Source organism: Lithobates pipiens, unplaced genomic scaffold (genome assembly GCF_037356315.1).
Source record: "Lithobates pipiens isolate NorthernLeopardFrog02 unplaced genomic scaffold, aLitPip1_a1.2 Scaffold_3, whole genome shotgun sequence".
NCBI classification, from domain to species: Eukaryota; Metazoa; Chordata; class Amphibia; order Anura; family Ranidae; genus Lithobates; species Lithobates pipiens.
The window spans coordinates 19,109,419-19,130,661 of record NW_027507790.1 but is presented as its reverse complement, the minus strand read 5'-3'; the positions used below and the strand labels follow the sequence as shown (position 1 = coordinate 19,130,661).

The 21,243-nt window shown below is 39.4% G+C and overlaps 1 protein-coding gene across 1 annotated transcript in view; it reads right to left on the bottom strand.

Moving 5' to 3' along the window:
* CRYBB2 (crystallin beta B2) overlaps positions 1–20,024 on the bottom strand; it is a 53,904-nt gene extending 33,880 nt beyond the window's left edge. The window contains exons 1-3 of the mRNA XM_077461357.1: positions 19,873–20,024; positions 15,800–15,874; positions 426–544 (exon numbers count right to left, since the gene is read on the bottom strand). Of these exons, the coding sequence (XP_077317483.1) occupies positions 426–544; positions 15,800–15,853 (173 nt within the window). The 5' untranslated portion in view covers positions 15,854–15,874; positions 19,873–20,024. The remainder of the gene's footprint in view (positions 1–425; positions 545–15,799; positions 15,875–19,872) is intronic.
* Between the last annotated feature and the right edge of the window lie 1,219 nt (positions 20,025–21,243).

The following is a 21,243-nucleotide window of genomic DNA, read 5'->3' as shown; positions in this document are numbered from 1 at the left end:
ACAAAAGCCTGGCGACACAGACCCTGTTATAAAAATGACAAATTGTTGCCTGCTTCCCTTATTTGAGATGCCGGCACCTGAACTTGAAGCTTGTTGAGGAAGCGACTTAGGTGAGGACATTGTTGGATCCCTGGACAGGCAAATGTCCTTATATTACAAATCAGCAGTTACAGTATTTGTTGGGGGGAGCTTGGAGCTCCTCTTTACCTTTTCATGCTTCTCTTATCTTATTACAAGAGCCTCCTTTCTAAACAATGTTACTTTGATCATTGATAATTGCAAATTAAATTTCTAGTTCATATGTAAAAAAAATTGCTAGATGTAGTTTTCCATAAGCCTCAATGGTAAATACAGCCCTTAATGCAATCAGTAATCTTATGTTAATATAATAGGATCTTAAAGCAATACAATGTATTGATACATACGGTCCAGAGTGTACAAGGATAGAACCAATTTTCTCCATACCGGCCTCTTTTAGGCTGGTACAGGGTCCACTGAGTTCATGGCAGCGGCCTTGGAAGTTTTCTTGCTCAAAGAGGACAATCTGAAAGGTAAACGTTTTTCAATGTTCTTAGAATATGTGCAAATTTTAAAGAAATGTTAATACTGTTTTCATATTTAAATTGTAAGCTTAGTTACACAATGTACCTCCCTCATTGGTGCTTGCACTAAAAATCCTAAATCCCATTTAAATACACTGCCCCATAAAGCTAGAACTGATGAGTATTTACAAGCTGGGTCCAGGTTTCCTTTCAATGTGTGCTTTGGTTTGCTGATTTTTTTCATAGAATTGAATTGAACTCATTATATTGAAACACAGTTGCGGGGTTCAGATTACAAACAATGAGGACAGAAAGCTGAAGTTTGTCTATATCTGGGCAGGCCAGGCATTGTGTCTGCATGGCAGGTATATATTTAAAGCTCTCACCAATAAAGAGGGCCTGGGGCATGTTTTACATAACAAAACCAAAGCTGCCCATATGTGGATCAAAAATTGTAATCCATGTATGGCCCCTTTGTTAAACAGAAGTCACTCTATCAATCAACTTCTGTTCAACCGCCCTTTCGGATTTTCCCCATTTGATCAGGGCTGCAAGCTATAGCCTGCTATTTGGATAGAGTGAACGTTTCCCTGCTGTCAGTCAGTTTTTTTATTTAACCCGCTGGGTAAATAGAAATGACTGATCCATCTATGGGTAGCCTTACATATTTAATCTCAATTTGGCCAAAGTAAAAAATGAACATTTTCTATGTAATCCTCAATGTACAAGAGCGTTTTTAAAGTGTATATAACAGTATTTGAAACCGATAAAGGCTTTAAATACATAATTTTGATTACAAAATGATTACAAGCAGAGTAGGGTTAACCTAATTACATGGGCTCAACTGTAGGACAGGACAACATCTACCATTATGCACAGTAAGCTAAAAAAGAGTTTGAGTGGCAAAGAGGTGGCTTCTGCGTGTATATTCTTTAACCATGTATTTTTATCACATCATCAGCAGAAAAGGTCATCATAAAAAAGTGTAAGTTCATAATATACAAACCGAATAAGAACCAGTAAACAAGAAAATGGACTACGAGAAAAGAGGTGATTTTATGAAAAGGGATTTCCTTTGGAAAAAGTTGGAGGATTGTGGGAAATATAGTTTGCTGAAGAGACTGAACTATCACCACTGGTTTGCTGGAAACTACACATTGTCCGATTCCCATGACAAGGGACATTAAAGGGGCTAAGAGAGGAAGAGAAGGCTTGCTTTTTCTGCTGGAAGACCAGAACTGAGATTGTAACCCACTGAGTGCCATGAGAATGGTGAGTGGGTGACCCCTGCCTGAGAGGAGTGGAGGCAGAGTGGACACTATTCTGGAGACTCGAAGTGCAACATGGACTGTGGAGAGCCTGATGTGCAGTTAAAGAGCCAGACGCTGAGAACAACAACAGGGAGAAAGAGAGAGAAACCTTTCTGCCTGGTGCTTGGACAGAAAGCCTCTTTTTACACAGGACTGGTGAGTGGCCGCTGCCCGTGTATACACTACAGTGTACTAGAGGAGGGAAAGGTTTGCCAATTTATAATTGCATGCATGAACTTTTAAAGGGACACTACCATTAGTGCTCCAACACAATGATTTTGGCCCCAACAAGCTGGCCAGCAGAATGTTTAGGGGATGTGTACTGCTCATTGCCGAATGTTACTGTCGTGAACATTTATAGGTCCTGCCCCTAGTTAGGACTACCCTGTGCAACTTCAAGAACGAGGGGGGGGGGGTATTAAACATTCACTGCTTGCAGCCTGTTAATTATTCCAGTTAGATATTACAGTATAACTCTTTGTGGTTGATTATTGACTACTGCAGTGTAGCTTAACTGTGTACCAGCCCAGTGTAATCTTTTCTTGCTGATTCATCACTGTACAGTCTTTTCTTACCTACACTTAATTGCAATGCAGTTTGCCACTACTCAAACAGCTTGGTGTCATTTTCCTGGTGTATATGTCTTATGCCATGTACACACGGTCTGACTTTCCGGCAGAAAAGTCTGATGGAATCTTTTCATTGGATATTCCGATCGTGTGTGGGCCTCATTGGACTTTTTTTTTCGAAAATTCTGACGAACCTAGTAATAGAACATGTTTTAAATCTTTCCGACGGAATCAATTCCTATCGGGAAAACCGTTCGTCTGTATGCTGTTCTGACGGACCAAAAACAATGCATGGGCAGCTATTGGCTACTGGCTATTGAGCTTCCTTTTTCTAGTCCCGTCTTAAATGTTGTACATCACTCGCTCCAAGTTGAAACTGAGTTCTGTTCATATTGTACACAAGGTTTACAACAACAATTACATTGTACTGTGTATGAACTGGGTCTGTCCAATAACAATCTTTAATAATTTTCTTACAATTCTTCAATCATTTTTATCACATTGGTTTACATCATTGGTTGATACCATCTGGGTGAAGGTTTTTTGTGTTTTCTAACAGTACATCTTAATACCCTAGTCTTGCTTTGAAATCTTTGCCTGGGAGAGATCTTGCTGATGCGTATAACTACCTTGTGTCTTGTGGCTGTGCTCAATCTTGCCATGGTGCATGATCTGTGACATGAATGTGTCTTCCACCACCTATCTTTAGCAGCATAGTTTGACTGTTCCTTACCCAGTTTTAAGCCACCTACACAGCTGTTTCTGTTTCAGTTAATGACTGTATTTCAACCTATATATAAAATTGATGATCATTATTCCTTACTTGAATCCTACAAAATCCTTGACTTTGCACAATTGTGCAAGTGTAACAATTGATGCTGGTTAGAAGTCGAAGGGTAGTCACACCAAATATTGATTTGATTTAGATTTTTCTTCTGTTTGCGCACTTCGCATTTTGAAAATTGATAAAAAATAAACTATTTAAAAATATAAATTTTTGGAAGCATTCTTACTTTACAGCATTTCTTCAAACCTGCCTAAAAACTTTGTGCAGTATTGTTTGTTCTGAGTGACCAGCCTTCTTGGTTCTCTCCAGCAAGGGGCCTCCCCTGGGTCTCCTTGGCACAGCTTCCTCCACACACTAGGCAGGACAGCTTCAGGAGCAGTTCAGCACAGGTTAGGCCCCAAACAGGACAGTGATCCATCCAGAAGCACCTTCCAAGGCTTCTTCCCAGGGGAAGAAAGCAAACACATAGTCTGTCCCAGCATGCACCAGTGACCTAAACGTCCTGTTGGAATGGCTAAAGGAAATATGAATATTCATAATTCAATCTTGTTTATACAATCTCTGCTCCTCATTCACACCTGAGACCTTGTGACAATAACGAGTCACAAGACACCGGGGAAGAAAAATGGCTAATTGGGACCAATTTGGACATTTTCACTTAGGGGTGTACTCACTTTGTTGCTAGCGTTGCTTTGTTCAGACATTAATGGCTGTGTGTTGAGTTATTTTGTGGGGACAACAAATTTACACCGTTATAAAAGCTGTACTCTCACTACTTTTCATTGTAGCAAAAAGTGTAATTTCTTCAGTGTTGTCAAATGAAAAGAGATAATAAAATATTTACAAAGGGTGAGGGGTGTACTCAATTTTGTGAGATACTGTATATGCACACAATGCACAGGTATCTACAATTACATCCTTAGCCCAGCCAGGTGTATCAGAGACTACAGAGCTGTTGTCATGGGCACAAGAACAGTGGACCCAACACATGAAATGGCTCCTTTGAGGATAAGTGCTACATGTATATAGGATCCAGTGCTGATAATCTGACCCTGCAATGCGGTTAATTATTATGAGATCTCCTGTATATCAAGTGCGGCACCAACCAATAAATAAGTAATAATTAAATCACAGTAATAGCGTATTTTAATAACAAATAAATGCCATAAAGTCCAGAAAATGTGTGTGAACATAAAGAATTGGAAAAAATTAGGAAAGTCTGATGAAGTCACTCTGGTGAATGCAGATCGAGTGTAAAAACATGTCCAAATAGATATCCACCACCTTCAGATAGAATGCAAACTCATCAGAAATAATGGCCACGGCAGCTATTATTTCTGGTGAGTTTGCATTCTATATGAAGGTGAAGAATATCTATTTGGACACATTTTTACACTCGATCTGCATTCACCGGAGTGACTACACTAGACTTTCCTAATTTTTTTCCATTCACACACAGATTTTCTGGACTTTATGGAATTTATTTGTTGTTCCAGTGATTTAATTATTACTTATTTATTTGCTGGTGCTGCACTTGATACAAGTTTGATACAAGTTTGATTAGGTTTGCTATACTGCCTTTAGTGCCAGCTGCCTCACACTTTTAATTGTTTAAGCACAGCGCAGATTTTGTCACTTATTTTATATTATGGAATCCCTACTCCTCAATTCATCATAACCCCACCACTGAGAGCTGTGTACTTTGTAGATAACATTGACACAGGTGCAATAGTACATAAACAATTTATGGTCTCACGGTTATTTAATATCACACAGCCACCTAAAGAAGGTTTGCTGTGCTCATGGATCCCAAGGCAGTCACTTGAGCTGCAATGGTTATCATTTTGTCCTTATAAACTAATTAGAGTTATGAATGTCATTCATTAAACAAGTAGGTTGGAAAACCAATCCACAGACAAACACATGCGATAACGCCAAGCCTTGTATTTATCTACAAAAATTAATGAATGTCTCCTAGAAGAAAGGTACCTGCAAACCTATCAAGATAAATGACAGAAGACATTCATGGCTCCTTAATGTTATCAGATTGAATCTTTACGGTTGCCAGGCTTGCTGTTTCAAACATAAATATACATGCATTTATGGGATTAATGGGAATTATTTCCACATTTTGTGTTTGTCAATCTATTCCAGGAGAACACATAAGGTCACACTGTATGCATATGGATTCAAATAGTTGTTAGTAACCCTCATGAAGCCAAAAGGCTTTATTATTGTTATCTTGTGAATTCCTTCATTATATATTATCTAACTGAATTGACCCCACGGTCATGAGCTTTCTTATTTGTTGTAACGCTGCTACTGAAATGTCTTCAGTGTGAAAATGTTAGCAAATTTGGCACCTTACTTTTCTGTTAGTGGTATTGTTCTAAGGTCATATCGACTGTTATCTTCTATATTTTCATTGCATGTCCATCCTCCTATTTCCTGTGTTAACTGCAAGACTCAACACTTTTTTAATTATCATTTCCTTAACTTTTATCATCATACACATGACATTTTGTGAATTTATGAATGTGAAGCTCGTGCATAGCTGAGAATCCATATACAGTGCTGCCTATATGCAATAATTAGGAGTGTTAACAGAAAAGAAACGCACAAATCTAACTAACAGTTTTTATACAAAACATGAAAATTCTACATTGATCATGTTTTAATATTTAGGCATTCAAATAACAGAAAATTATAGATACAAAAACTGCATTTAATAGCAGTATATGAATATATATAGGGGTATATAAAATAATGTACTCAAGACAATGCATATATATATATTTAGGCCTAGTTACAAACAAAAGTAATTTGGACTTTACAGTAGTGGTGTTCAACTAACTAGATATAGGGGGCAGCATATAACTTTCAGCATTAATAATGTTACAGAAATGTGTGCCAAAGGGTTGCACATGATATTTGAAATCTGTAATGCTATAAAAGACTCTCAAAGACCATGGTATATTACATAAAATGGTGAGAGACTAGGGACATTCTGTAGCAGATACTCAAAGATTGCAGGCATTTTTCAGGAATGTTCAGAGGCTGGGGATATTCTACAACAAATAACCAAGGACTAGGGATGAGCCAATGGTTCAGCCTGTACCTAGAATTAGACTGAACTTTGACATTTGGATGAACACACAAACGTTTGCGCTTGTTCGGTGGGAGCCAAGCATCATATATAGAAGTGGTATTTCCACTGCGTCTATATATTGGACAGCTTCCTGCTGTCACTGGTTACTGAGCAAGCAGCAGGTGCTTGCACCCGATGCATCCCAAATATGGCCACTGACCCTTTCCCTTATATACCTGATGACAGCTTTTCCAGCAAGTCAATGACCATTATGATTGCTGATTTAATGGTGAGAATTTTGTTTTAAATAAAGGACTTGTCAAAAGTGTGGGTAACTTTACTTCTAGGTCATTTTCTGTGAATGAGTAGGGGTACTTTGCACCTCATACTCATCTGAGGCCCCCTTAATAACAAAAGGGCTTCAAGATTACTATAAACCCTCTGTCTGCAGACTCCCACACAAGCCAGCATTGTGGGGAAGAGGCCCTTGTCCTTGTCAACATGTGACAAGGTGCTTTGCCATGGAACAAGGTGCTTTTCCCTGTTTATTTTTATGGGGCTCGGTATCAAAAACGCCTTAAATTTTGCCAAACAATGCTTAAACTGACTTGGTTGGATATATAGCTCTATATCTAGTATCTGTTCCAACTCTTTGTTTCTTTCACCTGGTCACCAAGTCATTGGTCTATGCTCTTCTGGTCTACTACCACCCTTCCCCCAGCTCAACAGCTGTTAATCATTTCACTGATTCATTGTTAATTCATTTTTATTTAATCCCTATGGGACTATATATGGCACCCACTGAATATCACAACTGTTTTACTGGGGATCTTATCTCAATAGATGTTCAACCACTAGTGTTAGTGCCAACATCTTACTGCAGAATTCACTATCTCAGCTCCTGGGGATGATGTTTTTCCCACTACGCCTCCAGCTACTGATATTATCCATTTATTTGACCTATATACTAACCCTAGGTAAGAGTTGTTGGGACCATTGTTCCCCCTCTTTCCCTTTCCCCAATTTTTTCTATTTTTCATTACACTATCTTTTTTACCTTTTATTATAGATACGTCTAATTTGCATTGGCTCCTGATGAGTGAAATAATCATAAACGCGTAGAGCCTTCTTACAATGCTATGTCACAGCAAATATTTGCATCATATCAGTATTTTATCTTATATCATAATGAATTTTATATTATTATGTCTTATGTGGTTACGCTTATTGCTTTCTGGTTATGCATACTTAATGTCCTGTATATGTTTTATCATGTTGGAATACTTATGTGTATATATCCATGAATTATGTAGATGCTATTTACTGAGACTAATTATCTTCCACTGTTATTAAGATGTATGTATACTCCTTTGCAATATTAAATATCCATTATATACCCATTGGTTCATTCATTTAGTTGTGTTCATATAAAATCCCAATTATTTCCTCCCTTTTTTTTCATAATGCTTGAACTGAACCCAGGGCAGTTGGGCTCATCCCTAGTAGTGAACAGGGATTACTACCCCTATAAAATATATCCAGAACTCAACAACTCAGATTAAGTAAATTTTCTGCACGTACAAAAAAGAAAAGTTTATCCAGAAATCTGTTACTCTTGTAAATCCCCATGTACTGAAATTAACTGAAGCTTTCCAAGATCCTCTGTGAATCAAAACAACCCTTCTTCCTATGTAATGGAGCAGAAGAAAGGGAAGGTGTACTGTAGTCCTTTCTGTGAGTAATAATACTGCTCCTACATGTATATAGTAGGTTAAGTGAGTATTGTCACCCTAGGACAGGAAATGTGTTACTGGCATCATCAGGGCAGTTTATACCTAAATGCAAGGCACTATGTTGGGCAGCCTTGCCCAATGCAGCTGATAGCATAGACAAAGCCTTGGCTTGTGTACCATGCTGCGACACAGTATACCACAATGCAACACACCGCAGCGCCTAAAGGTTAATGAAAAGTCATTTAAAAAAGGTAAATGGTAAGATGTGCTATAATCAGTGCATCGGCACTGTTTAATTTACAGCACAAAACAATGCCTTACAATGTGGCTGCTGGTGTGAATGGGTCCTGAAAAATCCAGAGTAAAGGAAACAAATGTTTGTACAAGTAAATGTGAGAGATGACATCACTAAGGGAGCTAGGGAGGAGGTGGAATCCTTATGGGTAGAGCTCCAAAGGGATGAAGCTAAAGGGAAAATATTACTGTAAGTATGCTACAGGCCCCCTATCCTGAGGGAGGAGGGGGAGACAAATCTTCTATCATAAGTTGAAATAGCAGCAAAGATGGGAAGTGTTATCATAATGGGAGATTTTAATTATCCAGACATAGACTGGGCGGAGGGAACCACGCATTCATCTAAGGCTCGCCAGTTCCTAAATGTCTTGCAGGACAATTTCATGGTTCAGATGGTAGACACACCAACTATAAATAAAGCGTTACTGGATCTACTGATTCCCAACAATACAGACCTGATCACGGATGTGGAAATACGGGGCAATTTAGGAAACTGCGATCACAGGTCAATTGGCTTCAGTATAAATCACACAAATAGGAAACATAAGGGGAATAAAAAGACACTGAATTTCAAAAGAGCCAACTTCCCTAAACTACAAACCTTGTTAGGAGGCATGAATTGGGATAAAATCTTAGGAACAAAAAATGGAGGAGAGATGGGTTTGCTTTAAGAGCATATTAAATAAGGGCATTAACCAATGCATCCCATTGGGTAATACATTTAAAACAGTGAACAAAAGTTTTGGGTGGCTTAAATACAATGTAAAAATGCATATAAAAGCAAAGGAGAAGGCCTCCAAAAATACAAGGTTGAGGGATCATCATCAGCATTCAGACTTAAAGAATGTAACAAGAAATGTAAGGGGGCAATTAGGGTGGCTACGATAGAGGAGAGTGAAAAAAATCCCAAGAAATTCTCAGTAAAAAATGGAGGACAGACCATATTGGCCCCATAAAGAATGAGAAAGGACATCTGGTTACAAAGGATGGGGAGATGGCAAAGGTATTGAATTTATTCTTCTCCTCTTCTTCACAAGGGAATTGGGGGGCTTCAGTAACCAAAACTGCAGTGTTTATCCTTATGACACATAACAGGAAGCACCTCCATGGTTAACAGAGGACAGAATTAAAATTAGACTTGGGAAACTTAACATTAATAAATCACCGGGACCAGATGGCTTGCACCCGAGGGTACTTAGGGAACTCAAGTCAAGAATTGCCAGACCATTGTTCCTAATTTTTACTGACAGTCTACAGACTGGAATGGTACCAGGTGATTGGAGAAAAGCCAATGTAGCACCAATATTTAAAAAGGGCCCAAAATACATCCCTGGCAATTACAGACCAGTTAGCCTAACAGTTAGCCTAACATCAATAGTATGCAAGCTCTTGGAGGGGATAAGGGACTATATACAAGATTTTAGTAACAAGAACGGTATCATTAGCAATAATCAGCATTGATTCATGAAGAATCGTTCTTGCCAAACCAAACTATTGACCTTCTATGAGGAGGTGAGTTGCCATCTAGATAAAGGAAGGCCCGTAGATGTATTGTATCTGGATTTTGCTAAAGCATTTGACACAGTTCCCCACAAAAGTTTACTGTACAGAATAAAGTTTGTTGGTATGGACCTGAAAACTGGCTACAAGGGCGAGTTTAGAGGGTGGTGATAAATGGGGAGTACTTGGAATGGTCCAAGGTGGGTAGAGGGGGGGGGGGGGCAGGGTTCTGTGCTGGGACCAATACTATTTATTTTGTTCATAAACGACCTGGAGGATGGGGTAAACAGTTCAATCTCTGTATTTGCGGATGATACTAAGCTAAGCAGGGCAATAACTTCTCTGCAGGATGTGGAAACCTTGCAAAAAGATCTCAACCAATTAATAGGGTGGGCAACTACATGGCAAATGAGGTTTACTGTAGAAAAATGTAAAATAATGCATTTGGGTGGCAAAAATATGAATGCAATCTATACACTGGGGGGAGAATCTCTGAGAGAATCTAGGATGGAAAAGGACCTGGGGTCCTAGTAGAAGATAGGCTCAGCAATGGCATGCAATGCCAAGCTGCTGCTAACAAAGAAAACAGAATATTGGCATGTATTAAAAAGGGGATCAACTCCAGAGATAAAACAATAATTCTTCCGCTCTGCAAGACTCTGGTCTGGCCGCACTTAGAGTACGCTTTCCAGTTCTGTGCACCAGCCCTCAGGAAGGATGTACTGGAAATGGAGCTAATACAAAGAAGAGCAACAAAGCTAATAAAGGGTCTAGAGGATATTCGTTTATGAGGAAAGGTTGTGAGCACTGAACTTATTCTCTCTGGACGCTTGAGAGGGGATATGATTTCAATTTATAAATACCTTACTGGTGACTCCACAATAGGGATGAAACTTTTTCGCGGAAGGGAGTTTAACAAGACTCGTGGCCACTCATTAAAATTAGAAGAAAAGAGGTTGAACCCTAAACTACGTAGAGGGTTCTTTACTGTAAGAGTGGCAAGCATGTGGAATTCCTTTGCACAGGCAGTGGGCTCAGCGGGGGGGGGGGGGGGGGCATCGATAGTTTTAAAAAACTATTAGATAGTATAGATAAGTTTAACTATTAGATAAGCACCTGAATGACCACAATATACAGGGATATACAATGCAATACTGACATATAATCACACACATAGGTTGGACTTGATGGACTTGTGTCTTTTTTCAACCTCACCTACAATGTAAATGCAGCCCTCACATCTAAAAACTGATAAGTTGTGATATATAAATTTTTTGTGTTTGAGTTTACATGCGCTTTATAATGGCTGTTTTCACATTTGATGTTTCCTGCAGTAAGATTAGGGAGCAAAGTATATACACTACTGTGCAAAAGTTCTAGGCAGGTATGAAGAAATACTGTAAAGTAAGAAAGCTTTCAAAAATATAGATTGTAATTGTTAATTTTTACCAATTTACCAAATGCAAAGTGAGCAAACAGAAGAAAAATGTAAATCAAATCATAATTTGGTGTGACTACCCTTTGGCTTCAAACCAGCATCAATTGTTACATTTGAAAGAAGTATGCAAAGATAAATTATGAGTAAAAATATAAATAAAATACCCTGGCATTAACAGCGCTTAAAATACCTCTGGCCACAGACGTTTAAAGTGCGAAAAAGTGCCAGAAATGCCATACATATACCACACAATTATATGAAATTCATAATGTATAATATATTAGAGTCCCAAAAAAAGGAGTCCATTAAGTGAATATAGTGCTCCATGAACCCTCAAAGATGTAGATTTCCTTCACAGGCTATACACCATCACCTCAAGAAGAAACCTCATGCTCAAAGTGGCCCCTTTAGTAATGCACTTAATCCTCAAGGGTTAATACCACAGGACACTGCTTATGTCGTTGCCATGAACTGGAGTACTCCCCGACACAAAAATCCTAAAGTGGATTAACCCAGAATCTGATTTTCTACTAAGGGGTGGAATCCTGTTCTTAAATGGACCTCGATTATGGTTTAAAAATTGCTCACCAATTTGAGAAGACATTAAAAGCATATGGATAAAACCAAGTAAGGGTCCTTTCACACGGGGCGGATCAGTTCTGATCCGCCCCGTGGATGTCCGTTTGCTCAGCGGGGATCACTCCGCCGATCCCCGCTGAGCAGGGAGATGACAGCTCCGTCTCTGCACACTGCGCAGGGACGGATCTGTCACAGCGCCGCTCTCCCCTATGGGAGATCGGATGACGACGGACCGCAGTGCCCGTCGTCACCCGATCCGATCCGCAGACGGATGGAAAAATAGCTTTTTCCTCCGTTACACTTTTTCAGATCGGAGCGGGTCAGATGTCAGCGGACATGTCACCGCTGACATCCGACGCTCCATAGAGCTCTATGGAGCACCCGTTCAGGTCCGCCTGAAAAACTGACAGGCGGGCCTGAACGGGACGTTAGTGTGAAAGAGGCCTAACACAGTGGCATCGGCAGAGCCCGTCCCGACGTTTCGTCCTAATAAGGCATCCTCTGGGGTCACATTTCTTACATTTGCATACTTTGTTCATATGTGCAAAGTCAGGGATTTTGTAGGATTAGAGTCAGGTGGTATGATATCCCTATATTTGCATGTGCCGCCGTCATGCGGTACATGCGAACTTAAGCCAACTGAGGGGGAGACAAGAGCGGCTGCGGGGGCTTTGTTCTCGGGTAAGTAATTCATAATGAGCTAGTATGCTATGCATACTAGCTCATTATGCCTTTATCTTGCAGGGTATGTTTTTTTTCCTAGGAGGGTTTACAACCACTTTAATTTCATATGTAGGTTAAAACACAGACATTAACTGAAGCAGAAACAGCTGTATAGGAAGCTTAAAACTGGGTGAGGAACAGCCAAACCCTGCTACTAGGGTGAAGTTGTGGAAGAGTCTAAAAACTAGAAGCACTGATCGTGTACTATATAGTACAGGCACAAGAACTAGAATATTAAATGACCCACAGTAATAAAAGTATATATAATGTATAGGGTAAAAACATTCTGATTTAGGAGATAACAGTGATTGCCGCACTTTCTTCAAGCTTGAAGAAGGAGCGCGGCTGTCACGTCACTCACAGCCTGTACGCTCAGGAAACGTGTCGCTTTCCAGTGACGGTATCCCTCCTTGCCCGCACATCAACTGCGTCCCAAGCCTCGTTTTGAGATTACTCCACTATGTGTCTATGGGACACGAACATGAAAAATAAAAAGTGTTAATTTTAAAGGCTTAAATGCAAGTTATTGCCATATAAAGTGTATGGGGACTCAGGAACTGCCCCAGGGGTCATGTATCAATGCAAAAAAAAAGTTTTTAAAATGGCCGTTTTTTCAGGGCCAGTGATTTTAACAATGCTTAAAGTGAAACAATAAAAATGAAATATTCCTTTAAATATTGTACCTGGGTGTCCCCTTAGTCTGCCTGTAAACTAGTGCATCTTTCCCATTTGTATAACAGTATTGCAGCAAAATTACATTTCTAAAGGAAAAAAAGTCATCAAAAATTGCTTGCTTTGTGTCTGGTATGGATATTAAGGGGAGCTCCATGCCAAAATGTAAAAAAAATTACGTGGCCCCCCAAAATCCATATCAGGCCCTTCAGGTCTGGTATGGATTTTAAGGGGAATCCCATGGCAAAAGTTTTTAAAAAATGGCACGGGGTCCCCTTCCAAAACCCATACCAGGCCCTTCAGGTCTGGTATGGATTTTAAGGGGAACCCCGTGCCAAAATTAAAAATCAAATGCCGTGGGGTTCCCCCAAAATCCATACCAAACCCTTATCTGAGCATGCAGCCTGGCAGGCCGCAGGAAAAGGGGGGACATGAGAGAGCACCCCCCCCTCCTGAACCGTACCAGGCTACATGCCCTCAACATGGGGAGGGTGCTTTGGGGGGGACAGTGTTGAGTGCATGTGACCTGGTATGGTTCAGGAGGGGGGGACGATCTCCCGTCCCCCCTCCTTTTCCTGTGGCCTGCCAGAATGCAATAATAGCAGATAAGGGTCTGGTATGGATTTTAGGGGGGACCCCCACGCCATTTATTTTGGCACGAGGGTTCCCCTTTAAATCCATACCAGACCTGAAGGGCCCAGGATGGATTTTGGGGGGACCCCCATGCCTTTTTGTTTTACATTTTGGCGCAGGGTTCCCCTTAACCACTTCAATACACTGTGTTATATAAATTGCACTGTCTGCACTGACTGAATATAGAGTCTACACTGAATATCTAGTCTACACTAAATGTAGAGTATATATGTATATACTAGACTGTGTATATAAATATATATATATATATATATATATATATATATATATATATATATATATATATATATTAAATACACTGCCTGCACACCACTAACTAACCTGCCTGCCTAATCTAGCTCAATCTATCTCCGTCCACACACTATACCACTATACACCCCCGCTATGTAAGCAGCCTTATATAGTGTGTGGGGCATGGACTTAGTCCCCCTGAACCATGATTGGTCAAAGGCCACCCTGCCTTTGGCAAATTATGGCTCTCTCAGCACAGCACGCTATGATTGGCCAAAGCATGCAGGTCAGGTGCATGCTTTGGCCAATCATCATACAGCAAAGCACTGCGATCTCGCAGTGCATTATGGGGCGTTACGCAGCAATATAATATAATGTTTGCTGTTTGGCGAATGGGCGAACTTATGTTCGACTCAAACATTGAGCTCATCCCTAGTCGATAGCCACAAAGTTGCACGTCCACCTCTAACGCCAAATAGTCATTCAGATTTTATATGGTTTAGATTTTTTTGCACCCTTTGTCTAGTTTATGTTTGTTTTCATTCTGATTTGGTGGCTACCTTTTCTTGGCACAAATCTCTCTCTATGCAAAAGAAAGTGATTGGAATGGACATCAGGGGGGTTATTTACTAAAGGCAAATCCACTTTGCACTACAAGTGCAAAATACACTTGAAATTGCACTGAAAGTGCACTTGGAAGTAAAGTCGCTGTAGATTCGAGAGGGACATGCAAGGAAAATAAAAAACAGCATTTTGGCTTGCACATGATTGGATAATAAAATCAGCAGAGCTTCCCCTCCTTTCAGATCTACCCTTCAGATCTACAGTGATTGCACTTCCAAGTGCACTTTCAGTGCAATTTTAAGTGCACTTTGCACTTGTAGTTGCACTTGTAGATTTGCCTTTCATAAATAACCCCCCATGTCAGAATTAATGAGTAGCACCTTACAGATCTAGCTTTGGGTGAAAAACTGTGAATTTATGCAAAGCACATTCAACCCTTTTATACAATACATATTTCTTTGGTTATTATTCTTATGCCACGCACACACCACCGGACTTTCCGTCAGTAAAGGACCGACGGTCTTCCAGACGGAGTTCCGACCGAACGGACTTGCCCACACACGAACGGACCCAAGTCCATTCGTTTTGACCGTGATGACGTAGCCAGTAGCTGCCCTTGCTTCGTATTTGGTCCATCGGACCAGCATATAGACGAATGGTTTTCCCAATAGAAATTGATTCCACCGGACAGATTTGAAACATGCTCTATTTCTAGGTCCATCAGAATTTTTGAAGAAAAAAGTCAGATGAAGCCCACACACGATCGGAATATCCGGCGGAATGATTCCGTCTGACCTTTTCTGCCGGAAAGTCCAGTCGTGTGTACGCAGAATTAGAGCCTTCCCACTTCTGTTATTCTTTTTTATTATTAACATTTTCTTGGTGCTCAAAAGGACATGGTAAAGTTTAGGGGTCAGTCTCAGCTTCAGTGCAAATATTATGTTCATATAAATATTACACAGAACTTTGGGGCAAAATATTCTTTTGCTTAAATAAACAAGCTAATAGGTTTTCCTCATATTACACAAAAGAAATATATTCTTCATATTAATGCAATACAGAGTTATCTATTTCCATTTGACCCAGTTACAATTTTTCAGGTATGTTGCACCCACCTTTGAGCTAGGTTGCTGTTGTTTAGTGGCAGGAGATTGATGGTCAGATGACATTGTTACACTGATATTTGGTTCCTGGGAAAAGAAAACATGTAATTATTCAACTCAAGTAAGCCTTGTCTGGCCAAATTTTATTTGGATGCCTTAGTATAGACATTTCTGTAACACACTGGGCCAAATTGGCTGCCTTGCTTAGTAATTTTTCATATGATTTTTCATTATTGAAGCGTTAATGAATGGACAAATTATTGTAGTCCCCAAACAGCCATCATGTTGTTAGAAACATAAATATATATGTACTGTATATAGGATTTGATATTTATTGTTGCTCTTGTTTCTTCCCAATTGCATAATGTGTAAGTGAATAGGGAGTCACACACCAACTGTTTGATGGTGCTATTTAGAGGTCATGTAGAGTCTGTTCAATGATATTTTTCACACAAAGGTGTAATGGAGTTTCGCTTGATGTAAGTAATGTCATGTGATAATGCTTTAAAAATGTTGTCTCTATAAGTAGTTTATAATTTTATACACTATATTGTCAAAAGTATTGGGACACCTGCCTTTACACACACATGAACTTTAACCTCCCTGGCGGTATGATTATGTCGGATTTTAGGTGCTGAAAGCGATAAAATTATTTTGCATGGAAATTTGGCGTTTTATATTGTAGGCCTGTAATTCTTAGCAATAACTCACTTAAATCTGTCCAAACAAGATTCTAGTAGACATCCCAGGTATGATAAAATTTGAAAAACAAAATCATAAATTAAAATATAATAAATAACTATAAAGAATTATACCAAATAATAATATAATAATAATAAAAATTATTCAATAATGTAATCAAATCAAAAACACTGCTGTTTGCTGTTGCAGAATTGTCACTGTCATTACTTTTCAGTGTTTGATGACGGATCTCCCCACAAATCACTATCACTCAATTCTGCGAGTGATTCCAATTTATTATCGCTGTTTTCTAGCTGGTCTAAAACCACTTTTGATGTAACGGGACAGTTTTGGTTGCTATGGACAATCTCCAGTTTCCAGGCAGAAAGAACAGTATTTATAATATAAAATGGCATGCAGGACACTGGGCAGACCACTAGGGGCAAAAAGGGATGTGAAATAGTTACATACAGCAATGTAATCTGTAAGGTTACATTATACTGTATGTAATGTGTGTGTTTCAGTTTTTGAATTTGGCACCGCTCTCCGTCTCCGTGTGTCGCAACGCTCGCAGGGAACGGAGCCCGGCTCCGTGATAGATCGAGCGGAGGACGAGCCACTCACACAGCGGGGGGCATCGCTGGATCCAGGGGACAAGGTAAGCATACTCATCCTGGATCCTGCGATGTGATCCCGAGTCTGGCTCGGGGTTACCGCTAATGGTTCTGAATTTTCACCACAAGCCAGACTCAGGAATACCGCCAGGGGGGTTAATGGCATCCCAGTCTTAGTCTGTATGGTTCAATATTGAGTTGCTATAACAGCTTATACTCTTCTGGGAAGGCTGTCCACAAGGTTTAGGAGTGTGTCTATGTGAAGGTTTGACCATTCTTCCAGAAGCCCATTTGTGAGGTCAGGCACTGGCTTGCAGTCTCCGCTCAAACTGTGAAATTATATGATGATTTTATGACATACTTGATGGACTTATGAATTCCTACATACATATACATCCCAAAGGTGTTCTTTGGGTTGAGGTCAGGACTCTGTGCAGGCCAGTCAAGTTCCTCCACCCCAAACTCACTCATCTATGTCTTTATAGACCTTGCTTTGTGTACTGGTCCAAATCATTTGGTGGAGGGGGATTATGTTGTGGGGTTGTTTTTCAGGGGTTGGGCTTGGCCCCTTAGTTCCAGTGAAGGGAGCTCTTAAGGCACCAGCATACCAAGAGATTTTGGACAATTTCATGCTCCCAACTTTGTGAGAACAGTTTGGGGATGGCCCTTTCCTTTTCCAACATGACTGCGCGCCAGTGCACAAACAAGGTCCATAAAGACATGGATGAGTGAGTTTGGGGTGGAGGAACTTGACTAGCCTGCACAGAGTCCTGACTTCAACCTAATAGAACACCTTTGGGATGAATATGTACTGTATGTAGGAATTCATAAGTCCATCAAGTATGTAATAAAATCATCATATAATTTCACCGTTTCAAAAAAACAAAACAAAAGACAAAAAAATACAAGAAATACTACTAAAATAAAAAAAATTCAAACCACAAATATAAGAAAATAAAATTTAAAAAAAGGGGAAAATTTGAGGAAAAAAACTTCATATGACTGAGGACATGGGTTTATCATCATCCCTTTTATTGTATAATCTAAAATACTTCTTAATAGTGGGACTTTACTTGAAACCCAATATATAGACAAAAAACACAGTTTGAAAAATAATGAATACTTTATTAAATTGTTTGGAAAATATTTGTTTTCAAATTTCATACGATTCCATATATACTAAATGTTTTGGCTCAGTGCCTCCTGTGGCCTGCGCTGCACATAACATGTCACATATGACAGAGAAAACTGCAAACCGTGGTATCCCCCAGCTATACATCACATTGCATGGCTTCAGGACTTCCCTAGAGGTATTTTAGGTTAAAAAAAAATAAAATAAAATATTCACATGAATGTGCTACACCAAATAACAAACTGAAATCCTCTTATGCGTTCTTATGCATTCACACATAAGAGAATTTCAGTTGGTGTTGAAGCACATTCACATGGACTTTTTTCATTTTTATTTATTTTATTTTATTTCATTTTTTTTGTAGTAGTATTTCTTGTATTATTTTGTCTTTTTTTTTTTTTGGGGAACGGTGGAATAATATGAATATTTCATTACGCACTTGATGGACTTATGACTTCATACATACATATCCATTTGTATACTTGCAAGCATGGTGCTGAATTAATATTGTTTTTGAATTACTATTGATATTACAAAATGTAGCAATGAAAACTTTTTTAAGCTCTATTATTTTTCGATGATAAAAAATGTCTAAAATATTTAAAGTTAGCAGGTTGTTTTGTCCAGAGCAAAAGATTGCATTAAAGTGTATGTATAACCAAAACGTTCTTTAAATCCAGATTAGGGAAAGATTAAAAACCCCATAAAATATTATTTTTTGCTGTCTCTGTACTATTGAGAAATTTTCTTTATTTTTTGTTCCGCTCAAAACACAGTTACATGAAATCTCCTGACGTGAGGAAAATTCCCCTCATTGACACCATTGGAAGATTTAACCTCACCACTTGTCTTGATAACAACAGTCATCAGTACAAATAAAGAAGGTGACTCTTTCCAATGGGGACACAGACAGCAATAAAAAAAATAAAAACTTCACATAGGCCAGACCCATCCCATTCTATATAGGTTAAAAAATAAAATTCCCATTACATATACACAAATCACAAAACTCACACGAAATGCTGGGTGCTTGTTGTACCTTTTTTTTAAACTTTAACAGGTATCATCCCACATAAGTGTCAGTAATTATGAGATAACTCTCACCATAACTAATTACTGTAGGTACCCTTGGTAAGATCATTGGCCCAGGAGCAGCATAACTTATTATATTAATTCTCCGTATTAAGACATATTGGGGGTTATTTATGAAAGGCAAATCCACTTTGCCCTGCAAGTGCACTTGAAAGTGCAGTCTCTCTAAATCTAAGGGGTAGATCTGAAATGAGGGGAAGCTCTGCTGATTTTATCATCCAATCATGTGCAAGCTAAAATGTTGTTTTTTTATTTTCCTCGCATGTCCCCCTCGGATCTACAGCAACTGCACTTCCAAGTGCACTTGTAGTGCAAAGTGGATTTTCTTTTAGTAAATAACCCCCATAATGTATATAAAAAGGCTAAACAATAGATTATAATCAAATATTAGGCAAGTTAATACATTTTTACTCTTCAAGGAGACTATTATGTTTATGATGTATTGGATTTCTAGGAAATATATCTGTGCAGGGGTCTGAAATCGTGTGTGACTTTTTTTTGTCTGTAGCATTTACTTGACAAATCAGAGCCAAAAGAGTAAAATCCAAGAAGTATGCAGATCTTACCCGTATGCCAGTACCCGCTTGTTCCAGTAAAGGGCCTACTGCTCCGGGTCACATTTATACTGGAAGTAGACAGGCGAACAGTGCCAGGACTATTTACAAAATAGTTCCAGCGTGATGCAAAGCGATAATACTGGATTACAGCTCAGATGAAAACCCAGCTCTGCTGATGCACAGCCTGCATTGTTTTAAGTAGCATAGAGTTGAAGAATTATTTCATTAGCTTTCACATTCGGCTGGTCGGGCATTGTTTGGCCTGTTGGTTAGGAGATTTGAACTTTGCATGCATCAGCCCTCTGAATGCCAAGACCTGGAACATCTCATTTGAACAATCAGAGCAGCCGGGCCAGTTATGCTTCAGGGCATTTAGAGCCAGTGATTGTGTCCTTTGCAGAAGCTGTGCCTAGTTCAGGTCCAGGAGGCTAGAGTGAAAAATTATTCACTTATCAGACTTTTCTCCGAATGCAGAACAGTAATTTGGAAAACTATGATAAAAAAAAAAAATACTCAGAGCTTGAACCTTAGCTTGATCTAGGTCAGTAACTCTGAGTATTGTAGTATTGTAAATATTGATGCCATTGTGATGCAAAAATAACTGTATATACTATACTATCACTGTATATATTAATGCCATTGTATTTGTAAAAAATGGTCACCCAACCAGCATTTTTCAAAAGGAGCAACGGCAGCCTTTCATTATAGGTTTCCTTTATGACCCCTTGGAGGTTAAAAAGTCTACTAAGTTGAGAGAAAAATGTAAACTCCCCTACCAACCAGTTCAATTACTGATAATCAATGTCATTTTGGCTGTAAGCATAGTGACAATCATTACTGAGAGCAAAGCACCAATAGTACAATAGTATGGAGTTAATATTTCCCCCCAAAAAAGTATTAGTGTATAAGTGATTTCAGCATTATTTTATTATATTGCAGGGCCCTCTGATTCCTCCTGTATTTAAAGTGGTTGTAAACCCTTACAAATCACTTTGGCCTACAGGTAAGCCTAGATTAAGGCTTACCTGTAGGTCCAAGAAATATCTCCTAAACCTATACAGTTTAGGAGATATTTGCCCGAAGACAGGCACCGCTGTCTACGGCGCATGTGCCTTAGACAGCGGCGCGTAGGCGCACTGAACGTGGCATTGTCAATGACGAAGTTGCCGCGCGTGTCGGCTCCCGTGCGTATGCGCAGGAGTGACGTCATCATGGCTTCGCCGAATGACAGCGGCGGAGCTGCGAGAACCCACCGAGAAGATGGATGCGCCGGACTACAGGGGACAGCGGTGACATTGCTGGCTCCTGTGTCAGGTAAGTGACACATAATGGACTACTATGCGATGCATAGTAGTCCATTATGCTTTACCTTTGCAGGGA